General features: G+C 42.1%; 1 protein-coding gene across 2 annotated transcripts in view; it reads right to left on the bottom strand.

Annotated features, from left to right (window-relative positions):
- LOC147688594 (sodium channel protein type 5 subunit alpha-like) overlaps positions 1-14,979 on the bottom strand; it is a 1,046,042-nt gene that overhangs the window by 564,478 nt on the left and 466,585 nt on the right. For both annotated transcript variants that reach the window (XM_086941454.1, XM_086941453.1), the window contains exon 12: positions 13,009-13,404. In XM_086941454.1, the coding sequence (XP_086797580.1) occupies positions 13,009-13,404 (396 nt within the window). The remainder of the gene's footprint in view (positions 1-13,008; positions 13,405-14,979) is intronic.

Below are 14,979 nucleotides of genomic sequence, written 5' to 3'. Positions count from 1 at the left end.
TGTTCTGTGTCAAAGTCTTAGAGTAGACCAGGGTGAGCACCACCGGCAACAGCGAACACAAATTAAGGACTGGTGAAGAAGCGTGAGTCGGCTAACAGGCCTGGGTCCTCCACCCAAGTTTCTCATGAGAGTGACATGCACACTAGATCAGTGGGTATCTACATGCTGCTTTGCAATACCTAGAGGGCTGGCCTGAACCTCCAAGTGAAAGGCCAATTCTTGACACCTGCAAAGCCTTCATTGTGAATGTGGATCTGCAGGTGCAAGACAAGCAACCACGCCTCAAGGGACTACAGCCACGTCTGCAGGAACACGTAGCCATTTCACAATGTCTGATTATATTTTTATCGTTGTGGCCCATTGCCATCTGAGCATGAGATGACCACAGAACACTGGTGAATAGTATTGCTTTTGAAATCTGAAGTGTCTTTACTTGAACTACGCCAGTACTCTGAGGCATGTAATTGTTAAATCTATTGAAGATGCACTCCCAGGTTTTAAAATCAAAAGGTAACCAGTTATAAACCAGTTTCGTGCTAAGAGGCTCGCATGAATCTAAAATAAAGAGATGTTAAAGGAAAAACCACTTTTTAGGATGTATATTTCAGTTCAGAATTTGATATAGATCAAAGAGACAGGAACGGCAGAGCAATCTGTCAAAGTGTCAATCACTTTCTCCTTGATCTTAGTTGGATACAGCCAGTTGGCTATCCTGCTCAATACCGATCCTTTAAGGATGAGTGCTGTGATGATCTATTAAAACTGCAGCCACTGCAAGAATGTTTGAAACTTCCAGCATATAACATCATGATCTCCTTATCTGTTGCAATAGAATATCTGTAGCAGTGCCCACTTGGACACAATGGTACAGTTTATAAAAATATCAATCTTTCACTGTCATACTGAAATAGAATTGGGTGAAATGGTACTGCTGCTGTGCATTAATGTCAATGGTTGCAATGAAGGGTATGGATAAAATTAGAGCTACCAAGGAGAAGCACTTTAACCCACATAACAAGTCACATCCACACAGTAGTCAATGCCCTTTTTGCATGATCACTCCTATTTTGTTTTTTGGACTAATACTGCTGTTTTTTTAAACTCTTTGCACTTGGACTCTGCAAACCAGGCTCCAGTGCATGCGCTCTAGCCCATAAAACAAATCAAAATTGGCTATGCTCCTAATTGGTATATTTAGCTTACTTGTACATAATTAGTATATGTTACAGCGTGCACCCAGGGTCTGTAAGTTAAATGTCACTAGTAGACTGCTGCACCCATTGTGCCACCGACTACATGTCCTTACAAGGCCCAAAAGGCTATTTTGCACTGTAGCAAGGTTAGCTGTGCCAAGGAAAGCATTGGGATACGATATTAATACTGATAATGTTATCTCCACCTAGGAAACATCAACAAAGTTAATTGTTTGACTTTTAAAATGATTTATAACAATCCAAATTCACTGGTACAGTTGCATTGTGATAAATATTTTGAAAAGAGTATTTTTGAAAGTTGTCACTTCCCTACCTAAAGTCTCTTGAAATCCATTTGCATGACCTTCCAACCATCACCCAGGAGCTGCATACTCTATCTAATGAGGTGCAACCTTGCTCCCAGAGCTTAGATAAAGGAACTGTCTGTGAGGAGGTGCTCTGGTCCTCTGACAGGATAACTATCTGGGCCAGTTGGCTGACATCCTGTTAAGTCACAGAGACACAAGCTGCTTCATGGTCCAGTGACCTTAGAGTGTGCTACAGTGGACTCCTTCTAACATCCGGAAAAGGCTGGGACATAGAAATAGTTTGGCTCCTAAAACCTCTGGAGGAGCGGGGACAAACCTGTCAAGTTGATAGTACAAAGGTGTATAGCTGCTGGACCAAAGATTCAGGTTGATCCCATTCTGGGCTTTTCTGTATAGCCAAATGCGTTTGACCGGAATGTCGCGAAGAGGGTATCCAGTCTCATGGACCCCCACTAGGCTAAAGCTTACAATTTTTCCCTGCTGGAGGACTCCGTGCTCCAAAAAAATTAATACATCCGCATATAGAAATCTTAATCGGGCAAAGGTGCCAAAAGTATCAAGTATAATCAAGAAGAACTGGCTCGAAGTCGGAGCCTTTAGTTTGTGTTTTGGGAAACCGATAGGTTTCTTAAGAAAACCCTCACCCACCAACCTAGTTGGTGGCATGCTTCATCATCAGTTCCCACCCAAGGCGCCAAGTGCACCCTGGGTGTGCTGCGACGCTTGAACTACAGCAGAGCTGTTTTTTTGGAGTTTTTGTGTATGGTGGAGTGATTGATGATGTCAAAACTATCTATAATGTCCCCTTCAGGAAATAGAGGTAATTTATTAAATGGGGTCCTATGACAGGGTTAAAAATTGGAGCAGGCAGATACGTGTAGAGCTTTATGTTTTCACTCAGGTATCCTAAAAAGTACATCTACATGTTTCAGCCAGACTATGACCTATGCTGGCTTTCATCAGGAACAGGGCAAAAAATTGTGTGAACCGGTCTATAGTAGTTCTCCAAAGACCAAAGTGTGGAAAGTGCGCACATGATTTGCTGGAGAAAAACTAATTGTTTCCTCCTACTACTAATTCTTTATAGTAGTGCTGATGAAATTAAAGTTGCTTTTCAATTTTATGACATGGATTCCGCAAGGGGGCAGTGCCCGTAGTCACATGGTCATCAAGGTCCACTGCCCTCTGGTTCTACCTGTTGTCACCTTTGGTGGAGATCCACCAAAGGCCACTCTGCTTACAAACCGCGCTGAACCCACCCACTCACACTAGGTGCAGTTGGTGAGGATCCAATGATGAAGCATGCCACTGGTGGTACTAGTGGGTGAGTATCCTACTAATACATCCATGTATTGCAAGGGTCGCACCGATTAACCTGGGTGCAGATTCCTTTCCACTTAGTTATATATATTGAGACCAGTTAATTTGACCTCTTAAAATGTTAGGAGTTCATCAGTGGTGAGGCATTCCCTCTCTTGTGTACTGAAGACTTGAATTAGCCCAGCTACCACATGTGCTCACAAGGATGGGGTGTTGCCTGATCTTCCTCAGATTTTCATCCTCTTACAAATTCATATAGATTTCTCCCCCCACCGACACGTGCGTCAAAAAGCAGCAAGGGTGCATTGAAAAAAGTCCAACTGAAATAGACATCTAATTTCCCACTTCTCTCACATGTCCTATGGTTAACCACCAAGCTGCTGTACACCAATCAATCTAATTGATCTGTTATGGAATTTGCAACATCTGGTAAGAAGTGAAATATCATTAGACACTGTTATTGAGATGACGCGGAGCAGTCAGGAAGTGCTCGACATATGCAGTAATATGATCATGCCACAGTTCAACCACCCCTGCTGATTTACCGTAAGGACAAAATACATGAGGCTATGAGATGAATCCCCAAAAGGGTGACAGTGACATGGTGCAAAAAAATTTCAAAGATGAAACACAGAGAGTGCTGGGCTTGCACTCGCTGTTCGGTATATTTTACCACATTTTTTAACTAGATGGTGAATCCTGATTGATAGCACACCTTCCACATACGGTTTCTTTATCACTGCTTTATACTATTACCACAAATTTGAGGAACAGGTTCTCAACTTAATGTGCACACCTGAATTAAAGTGTGGGGCTTATATTACTTAATTTCAGTGGGTAAGTTCATGTTTAATATTCAGAAAAAGTTTAATTTACACTGAGAAATGTAAACGAAACATGTCAAATATTGTTTTATCCATTTTTGTGTTAACTACATCAGATAAAGTTAATTTTCTACTCTTTGAAATACATAAGACACCAGCATTCGAAAATTGCCAATCAATATTTTGAAAATATATACGGCCTCAACTTTCCAATTTTACACAAACAAAAGCACTTTGTTAGCATTAAGGTGTGCCAAAAAGTGTAATATTTTTGCACATCAATATTTTGAAACATCCAACATTGATGTAATTCCAGAAATATGAACATATAAATTATAAAGAGTAAGAATAGTGTGCAACAAGATAATAACACACGTACAGCATTTTCATTTTAACCACAACCGCCGGCGGCAATTCCGCCAGGGTGCAGCAGTTTAAAGGAGTGTGCGGGGCCATGTTAGCCAACGGACATGCGCAGCACTACAAAGGTAGTGCTCGCGACGGGCATTGGCCGACGCACGCATGGAAGGGGTTAAACACTTCCCACATTTTCGAAGAGAAGCATTAAAATTGTGGTCCCAATCCAATAGAAATTATCATCTTGGGAGGTGATTTAATTCACACGGAAATTTATGGCTTCCAATAAAGTAGGGATTTTGGAGAAAATGGCCCAGATGTTCACCTCCACTTGATTGCCCTGATTAGGAGTGTCTTGGTTACATGCGATATGCGCAGTAACTCCTGATATCACACATATCCCATTTAAGAGTTTTACAGTTAACAGCATTCTACTAAAGAAGGGAACATGCGGATTTTTGTGTGCTAAGCACCACAGTCTTTATGTTATGCCCCCTTTTGGGAAACAAACTCATAATTGGGAGCTATTTACTAGACCCGAAGAATTCTGACCCAGGGAAGTGGGATATTGTTGGGTCTGGAAAATATCAGCCCTAATACTGGGCGACTCGGAATTCGGGCCTCAGGAGATTGTCTGCATAACTCAGAAGCAGACATACATAGAGTATTCATGACACCACTCAATTCTACAGATTTGAACTGCATTTATATAAGTTATTGGCATTCACATTTGAATCCGCTTGAGAAACACTATGGGCCAGATGTACAACCATTTCATTTTGTGACTCGCACATTCCGATTTTAGTGAATTGCAATTAGCGAGTCGCAAAATGAAGTGTACTAATGTGTTTCAGACACATTTAGCCATTCCCAATGGGGTCGCAAATGACCTACCTCATTAATATTCATATGATAGGTCGCAATTTGTAACCCCTTGGGAATGGCCTGTAATCACAGGGATGGTGGCCTGCTGGAGTCAGCAGACCACATGTCTGTGATTGCTTTTTAAATAAAGCTATTTCTTTTCTGAAGCACAGCCCTGTTTCCAGAAAGGAAAATGGGATGCATTTAAAAAAGAAAAATTGAAAGTTTCCTTTTTATTTGCGCGCACATTCACAAAATGGAAGGGGTCCCCAACATTTTGAAATGGGTTACCACCTCCTTCACGGAGTTCGTAAAATATTAATGTTTTGAGACTGCATTCCAAACATTCATATATGCCACTGCGACTCAAAATTAGGAAGGGTCACCCTTGAAATGCCCCTTCCTAAAAGTGATTCACAAACAATACTTTGCAAGTCGGTAATTAGGGATCGACTTGCAAAATAGAGTTAGTATGTTGCAAAAGCAATTTTAGAGGTCGAAAATGGCAAAATTCTCTATTTGCGACCGCTGAAAACAGTTGTACATCTGGCACTATGTTCAGTCGCGGCTGGCAATAATAGCAGGTGGAGGGTACGCGTGGGTAGGAGGCGTAATACATTTTTAAAACGTACCTGTTCGCCGGCCAGCCGGTTTTTGCGTTTTCCTGCTCTCTTGCCTATGGCAGGCACAGGAAGCAGGCAGCCTCCCTCCCCTCCCCATAGCCAATCTCAATGCTGCACTGGCAGCGTTGTGATTGGTCGGGACGCCGACCAGCCAGGCACCTATTGGGAGGCCATTTTCTCCATGTAGGCTGAATGCACACTACATGGAGAAAAGGAAGAATGTGCATGACTGGTTTAGTCGGCCCAAACAGTCAGCGCCCTCAGCAGTGGGCAAGCCACTCCTCCTGCGCTCCAGAGCGGACCCGCCCAACCCTAACTAAACCATTCTTCTTCCTCGCAGTACGAGAAGCAGAAATATAAAATGGTAGTTTTACCATTTTATGTTTCTGCTTCTTGCACAACGAGAAAACAGTGAGACAACGCTCCTCCGCCCTTATGAAGGAGCCGCCCCTGCCTATGTTTGAGAAATATTATTATTAACATCTAAAAAACAAATTTTAGTGTGACGAGTTAGATTCGAGTTCTATTTCAGATGTTAAAGAGATACAATCACTAAGGAATTTACTGGAAAATGTATTCAAGCTATATATTCATGCAAAATATTTTACTCAAATTAATTCTAATTCTCGAGAACTAATACACTTTTAATAGCTGTAAAAGCTCTTGTCGTTTGAAAATTACCACTGTTTCATTTCAAGAAATCATTCAGTATTTCACAATAAAGTATTATAAAATACACCAGAACCTTGGAAAAAACCACAAACATAAAAGGAGACACCTATTCAAAAAACACATATTGACAAACAAGACAATAAATTGGTGCTAGCACAAGTTTTAAAACAATCATGCCAAAATCAGATATGACGTATTTCATCTGCAAATAAACAAAGCTTAATCACAAAATGATTGCGGAATTTTCAAGACTATTCTGCAACCGCTCATCATGTGGTACTACCCCAGACCCCCTGAGATCCCAGACAGTGTGTCCTGTTTTAACAGAGGTTTGTCATAAATGGTCTCTTATCAGCCAATTACATTTTTTACAGGGTTCCGACAGACTTCCCACGTTGCCCACTTTCTTTTCCCTGTCTCTACATAGCTGATCGCCGGACTGTTTGGTACCATTGGCTCTGATAAGGCTAAGAGGTTGATAGCACTCAGCTGTAGCTTTGCATCAGTAGGACACAACCAAAGATGCAATGTTCAACTTAATCAGAAACAGTAGTAGAACAGTATTACCTCTACATAATCAAACTGAGGTCCAAAACATTAACATGGAGGCAATGTGATTCCGAAAGACACCTCTTTCTGCATCCCTGTGTCCAAAAAGGCAAATCTCTAAACCTCCATGACAAGCTTCACAAAAATCATCACACGTGCTACAGGCTCATCCTACAGTGAAAATGGGAATTTTCTTCTTGAGACTAACACGCTATAAAACCCTTTGCGTCACATGAACTTCACTCAGTTGTATTCAGTGGCATAATCAAACGTCTGCCCATGTGCTATCCCAGAAGTGGGCATCCATATACAACAGTTGTCGAATGTGTCCGTCTATGAACCTCCGCCATATTGAGTTTCAGAAAGAAAATGGCAGAATTTGTATCGCTTAAAGACATAGAAGTCTATCCTGAACAGTGAACGTCTGGGCTTAAGTTAGCTATGTGTCTGCTAGTTTGGAAGTGTTTGGATACAGTTAATATTTTATAGACGGTACCACTCGTTTGCGGAAAGAACACACAATAAATGAATAATAAGTTAGTGTTTCTAGGGCGCGAGCCTTTACAAAGAAACAGCTGGGTATTCTTTAGAAGTTCCCAACCATAAAATCAGAAGTGAAGTAGTGCTGATGTTTTTACATTTTTTTCCCAACACCTATTATGGCAATATTTTTAAAAAATAGCAAAGCAACTGCCAGCGCAGAGAACAATGCACTGTGCTGAGCACGCGGCTAATTGGCAGCCATGAGCACTGTAATTTATTGTAGTTTTAATTTTACACTTTCTCCTTCTGTTTATCCCTAGCTAGGAGCCGACTCACGTCGAGTATAGAAAATCTGCATGCCCCCCTGGTCGCCGCGGGCGCTGCTGGTTTTAATCCACGCTTTAAAAGAACACAATTACGGCTTCGCGTCAGCTGGTTCCCCTTGCTGTTTGCAACTTTAATTATTTTATTTCTCCCACTGTCTTTACTTTGTGCGCCCACCGCTCGGCGGAGACCCGATCGTTCTGCGCTCGCGCTCTTCCCGAGCGCGCGCTGTAATTAGCAGGCACAGTGCAGGGCTCGAGGTGGAGTGCTGCGGCGGCAGGTGCCCTCTCACAACCCTTTTTTTCAGCGCCGTACCTCGTTCGATATTGTGTTCCTATTCTTTAAACTCGTTCTTTTCTTCTCTCCCCCGCACGGAGAACAGAAAACCAACAGGTGCGTCAGGTACCGCCGCGCGCCTCTCCAAACCCGAAGGCACTCAGCGGCGGGACCTCGCCTCAGGTGCCACGTGAAAGGGGCTTATTAAAAAGGAATATAATAAAGCTGGCACTTAAATCAGCCCGTCCATTTGGACCAGCGGCTAGGTGACGCAGAGTTCAACGAATGGCGAAGTACGAGGACTTGGAACATTTACGAATATTAAATGCATTTGTTTTATTCACAACGCCATGCTTGAAAAATAAAAAATAAACTCTGAAGTTAGCTTCCCAGGCCTTGAGCGGGAAATGCATCCATTCCAGTCGTCCTTTTCTGTTATGAGGCCTGTAGTTGTGTTTTATACAGCTACAAAGGATTCGAGATTTACGTAATAAAATAGCGCCTGAAGGTACGCGGGTCTCTGCCTCACCGGACACGGCATTTTGCTGTGTCCCACTCCACACCACACGTGTTGCCTGACAAGACGTCCTACAATGAGGGGATTCTGGGCTCGAGTACAATAAATGTTGTCAAAACCTATGTTTTTCTATTTGGTACTGCAAAAAGATTTCACCAAGCTACATTAACACACAGCACAGGGACAGCAGACATTTAGCCCCCCCCCCCTCCCTAATGCAAAGAACAGGGACATCACAGGTGCATAGACCGCATTGCATATTAACTCACACACGCAGAACACGTCCTGCATGTGCAACAGCAGAGAACATGTCCTCCCTTTTGTAAAACAGTTACCATACATGCCCCATAATGCAAGTTCCTCATACACAAATACCACAATTATATCAAAGTCAGGAGAGTGAACGCGTCACTGGTCCTTTAGGCATCTTTCAATTCACATCCTGGATGACCTCAAAATGCTAAACAATATGACTGGACAGCAGAGACTATAACAGAAATGTTGAGTTACAACTGTACAGTGTATACACTACTAAGAAGGTGTTTGGAGTACTAAAGTTCTAAAGGGTTTATCTGCTAGAATTACATGTGGTCCCCTTCACTGTATTACTGCCATATCTAGATACTGCTTCCGGTCAGCTCTGAAGGGCTGCTCTCAAATACTGCCATGTCCTCAAAGCACCATCTGTAGTATGGTGTACCGTATATAATTCCTCACCTGCAGTATTGCTCCTACCTTTTGCAAGCCACACAAAGTTACACCACAACTTAGGTATAATCTTTGGCATGTTATTTTTACACCTGAAGCCCAATATGGAGTTCTGCCTTCTGGTCTGGAGGCTATTTCTGATATATTGTGCTCACCTGTGGTGGCCACGCCTGGATTTTTGTATCCAGGTCAAAGGGCCACTTCTGTCGAAAAGTGTCTGATTCTAGAGAGGTTTCATGAATAGTGAACAGCAAATTGATAGCAAATGGATGATGACTGATTGAATGGAGAATGGTGAATAGAGAAAGAATGTTAAGAGAATGGTTAATAGGTAGTGAGTAGGAGAAGTATGTGGAACAGTGACTGTATGGTGATTGATTATACAATGGATAATGTATGGTTGGTGAACCCGGAGCCTGCTCCAGCCAATGCCCTGCCACTGTCACATGCCCCTTCGACTGATCTGGATAACTCAAACCCTTATCCTTTCGTACCCCTTGACTATACCAATCTTGAAACTTTGCACTCCAGAGTAACCAAACTCACCCAGAGCATTCACAGCTCCATTCTGGACCTCATGAACCTCCCTCACCGTGCCGAGACCTCACTAGCTAACCTCAAGTCACCGCATACTTCCCCCCCACCCAACACCGAGCCTCCCAAGCAACCTCTCCCGCTACCCCTAAGACATCTTCGCCCATGCAAACAACCCTGCCTCCTCTCTGAGAAGGAATCCCAGGCTCTCGCCCTCACTTACAACGCACCCACCCCCTCCCCTAACCGTCTAGACCTCACTGGAAACAAAATCCTAGCCATTCTCGAAGACCACAACTCTACCCCAGCCATCCCCTGTCCGCCAAACACCAGTTCCGAACACCCCATCAGCACGGTCACCATTAACCCAAACAGGCCAGCTACCCTCCACAACAGAAATGTGGTAATAAGCAATCTGGCGCCTGTAGTTCTATATGTTCAGACTCCTTACTCTCCTTCCGACACCCCCTTATCTGGTCTTTTAATGAACTGCCGTTCAGCAGTTAAACACGCCGCTGACATCGCTGACCTCGTTCTAGACAAAAACCTAGACCTAGCCGTTTTAACTGAATCCTGGCTAAAGGAATACTCTTCTCCTTGCCTGGATATACTAGTCCCGCCCAACTACAACATCGCCAGACTGGATAGACACTCTAATAAGAAAGGAGGAGGCATAGCCTGCATCTATCGATACTCCTTGCTTATCACAGAACTTGCAACGGACATCTTAGACTCCTGCGAATACCTCGCACTCTCCGTCTGCAGCAATTCAGTACACCTCTGTAACTTGCACATCTTTTACCACCCACCAGGTCCAAACAACGCTTTCACTTATCACCTTCTGGAAATTATGAAAACAAAGATTTCCTCTAATGCCACAGAGATCTTCCTGGGTGATTTCAACCTGCATTGGAATGACGCTAAAGATCCCTACGTCAATGCCATCAAAGACCTCCTAAATGACCAAGCCCTGACCCAAGCCTGCTCTATGCCAACTCACTCAATTGGAGCCATCCTTGACTGGGTCATTTCTAAGGAGTCCGCTGTCAAGCTTATCTCCATAGACCCCTATGACTGGTCTGACCATCACTCCATATCCTTCATTTTACCCGGGACTCGCAAGACAAAGTCGTCTCAACCGGTGATCCCCAAACGCTGGACCAGAGACACTAAGAACCTAGACTTTATGAAACTTGAGGCTCGATGCAGATCTGACCTACCCCCCCATGCACATAACCAAGGTTAGTGATCTCAACGAGCACTACTCATCGTCCATCTCGAACATTCTAGACGACATTGCCCCTCTAAAACTAAAAAGAATTCAATTCAAAGACAGAAACCCTTGGTTCACTGGCTCCCTCAACATGGAGAGGAGAGCCCCCCGTCAGTTTGAATGAAATTGGAGACAGCACCCCTCCGCAGTGCATCTAAAACTTCTGCGCCAGGCGAGAAATGCATACAACAAGCACATCATCAACTGCAAAAAAGAATTCTTCAGATCGGAATTAGGTAATGCCAAGAACAGACCCCAAAAGCTCTTTGAACTTGTCAAATTCCAATCTAACAAACTGGATAAAACACCGAAAGAATCCCCAAATCGCTAATATCGGCAGACAAATTCTCCTCCTTCTTCGCTGATAAAATCACGGCATTAGGAATTGAACTTAGCACCACCACCTGCGCCCAACCCCCTCCTGCTCTACCACACCCTTCCGCTCCTACTTCTATGGCTTCTCCTAAAAACAAAGCCCGCTGGACTGACTTCAAATACTATAATGAAGACTCCATCTAAAAAATCCTCTCTACCTTAAAACCAAACAATCACTTCAATGATCCTCTACCTTCCAACTGCCTCACCACCGCCTCCCAATCCATCGTTCCTTGTTGGACTACAATTATCAACGCCTCTCTCCAGCAGGGCTTGATCCCGGACCCTTTCAAAGCTGGCCAAGTTCTCCCCATCTTGAAAAAACCTTCACTTGACCCTGCCTCTCCTGACAATTTCAGACCTATCTCCAATATCCCGCTACTAGCCAAAGTATTAGAGAAGTGTGTTCAACAGCAACTAAGCCAGCACATCAACAACTTGCCTACGGACAAATGACAACAATGACCAGAAAAATGTATAATGCTGTGGAAGGGAATATAGACTGGAAATAAAGAGATAGTGGAGAATTGTGATATAAATGCAAATCCTAATTGATTTATTTTATGAAATGATGGCGTACTCAGTATTAATGTTTGGAAAATATTTACGATTTTTCATCAAATCAGCAAGTATTTCAGTTACAAATTGGCATATAACTTGCAGATGTTTACTGAAGCTTTAAACTTGAGATTTAATATGACAAGGGCATACCTAGCCACGGAAATATGTGTTCAAAGCATTCAATAGTGATTCCGAACAATTTTTTAAAAATTTTGCATTTGTGCAATGCATCCCTTAACCAGAAGACACCATATATATTGTAATAAACCTTGTGTTTGCATGTATTCTTGACTATTGTATACACTTATTTCAAAATGGCCATGCTTATGTTTTACCAATAACCAAGTACACTGGATTTATGCGGCATTGAAGAAGCACTATTCCATTACTTTGACACATTAACACTTTCATGGCAAATGTTTCAGCTCATCAGTATCAGTTAAGACCTAAATACACGGATCATGAACTAAAAAGTGACCAATCAACCTCTGGAAAGAGTCTACCACTGCGGGACAACATGTAGGGTCCGCCGTTTTAGTAACTTTTGATCCTTTTGAACTAGAAACATTTTTTTGTTGAAATCTGAAAAATTGCTCTGCACATCATAGTTTATGGGGTAAGTGTGGTAAATCTGCTATAACGAGCAAAATGCAACAGCTCCAGAATGGCATTATCGCAGTTCCCTTTCAAAAACCATTACATTTAATGATCCCTTTGATTGTCTCTGCTATGTCACCTGTTGGTATATAGTTGTGCATTTTATGTCACATCTTGAATTGTATCACAAATGAAACTTTGTAACACCCAAAGGACTCTATTCTGAACATTCCAGACATGAGTAATGTTGAAAACAAGCTTATCTAAGCCCTCTGCACCTGGGGGTGACTTGGTGTGGTATGTTTTAGCCTTTCAGCAAATGTCATCTGTGGTCTAGTGTGACTCATCACTGGCCCGGTGTATAATAGTTACAGTCTTGGAATTGATATTAGGTTTAAGGATTAGGTGGTGTAGGAAACCCTTGTTTAACAGTACAAAACCATGTCATTGTGATGTAAGCGGTCAGTTGAACAATGTGATTGGTCATCAGGCTTCATATGGAACGTGATTTCCAATCACATAATATTCCGAGATAGATCGATATCTGGTACACTTTGCTTGATCTAAAACATCATCAGTTCTTTTAGCAGCAAATCATAATATGATCAAATGTGTAACATAAGACTTACATTGTCTTCTCGCGATGGTTTTTCCATGATAACTGGCGGCAGCAGTAATCCCCCAGGAGAGGTTGGATTGGAGCATGTGCCAGACATCCCAACCAGCGTAACCACTCCATTGCAATCCACAGAGCTGTTCCTCTTCCCGTTCTGGGTAAAGCTGGGAGTTGTAGGGCGAGATGTATGGCTTGTTTGGCTGAATGTGCTGGATCGTCGTCCCATCCATGGGACGAGAAAGGATCCTCTGTGACTGTCTCTTTCTCCAACATTGCTGATCTCATCATCGGCGAACTCAGTATCTGAGCCAATATCCCGTCCCCGAATCCGAAAATTAAAGATGCTTCCATGGCTGATCCTGCGCTTTGCACTACTAGAGCTGCGACCAAATCCGATACCAAGAAGAGACTGCAATACAAACAATAAGGAAATTGCAAGAGTTTGTAAGCAGTTTAGGTTCAGCTTTGGAAAAATAATCACGTGCTATAGATGCCGTAGTGCTACTGACACACTAGGTCTATTTTGCTTCCCCTGGGATTAACACTGCAGAAGCAGCAAGAAGTGTATCAACACAATACCACAAAGATGCCACACAAAATAATTCATTAATTCATAGCTGTTTCGTGTTGTCAGATGCATGATAGTGTGATATATGTTTCTCAGACGTGGGTTGTGGTAGTGGTCGGTGCAATCGGTATCATGGGTTGAGATTTCAGAAAGGGAAAACAATAATCACAGCTTCGTAAATAAATCGATAAGTAGTGGAAGTCATGATGACTTTCCTCCTTTCCCAAAGCCACAAAACAATGCAAAGTATGAAAGAGCACTTGTCAAGCAACGCTATTGGCGAGTGGAAGACCTGGTTTGGTATAATAGGGTGGTGATAGGAAATACATTTGAGATAAAGTTAGAAAAATATATTTGACCCAATTCTTTTTTCATGGCATCAAACTTTGCTTCAGAAGTTCTGTCCTCTTGCCTCGAAACCTCACCTTACATGTTACAGTATTTAATATGTTACAGTATTTAGTATTGCAAAATACAAAGACTGTACGGAAAGCCACACTAGTATAAGAATTTAATTTTAATTGCAACCCCCATCAATATTCACAGTACCATAAATATTGAAAAATGCAAATATATTCGAAACATTTGTATTTGCACTGACATTTTAATGAGATAGCCCAGAGGTGGAAAACTAGCTAACTAGTTTGCTGGTTCAAATATCACTCAGACTAATGATTGAAAATTAGGACTTTTGTGTGGCTGCTCTCAAGTCTCATGAATTCTATTTATTCTGTCCTTGATCAAGTCACGTGTGTAGATGTCTCCACATCTCTATAAATTGCATAACTGGATCCCAAATTATAATAATGTATTTTGAAAGAGCAAAGGGTGTATTTATTTTCATCAAATGATACCCAATGATGCTATAAATAATGAAAAAGAACTCCAGATTGCTTTGCTTTTTGTACCACATGACTTTTTAACACTGCTGTGGTGGGAGGCCTGGTGATCAGTCCAAGCCACATGTGCTTTGTAAACATGTTATTGCCTTTCACCTCCAAGTGCAATCCATGTTAGTGTGAGGACGTCCTGCCATCTTGGTAGGTCAATACATTTTCACTGGAAGCTGTCAAATATTAAGAAATAGTTATTTGTACTAATATACTTCACCCAGCCAATCGCCTTTTACATACATGTGCAAATACAAATAATTGGATGATCTCATTCTGTGTCACTTATACTTTATTCTAAGGCTTACGTGTAAAATTATGACTGCCAAATTGGTTATTTTTAATCTTGCTTAGAGTCAGTATTGTTTTATGTTAGCAAGAGTTGCCTTTAGTAACTAATTCTTATTACTTTCAAATGTTTTTGTCTGATTATTAAGGTTCTTTATCTGTTTAGCTATATTGTTCTGTTATGTATTCTGTCTTACATGTGTCACCCCCTTCTGCAAGGTACAAACATGGCTCCTGG

The sequence above is a fragment of the Lissotriton vulgaris genome, chromosome 10, assembly GCF_964263255.1.
Source record: "Lissotriton vulgaris chromosome 10, aLisVul1.2, whole genome shotgun sequence".
In the NCBI taxonomy this organism is placed as follows: domain Eukaryota; kingdom Metazoa; phylum Chordata; class Amphibia; order Caudata; family Salamandridae; genus Lissotriton; species Lissotriton vulgaris.
The sequence above is the reverse complement of the archived record's forward strand: the minus strand, read 5'-3'. Positions and strand labels throughout refer to the sequence as shown.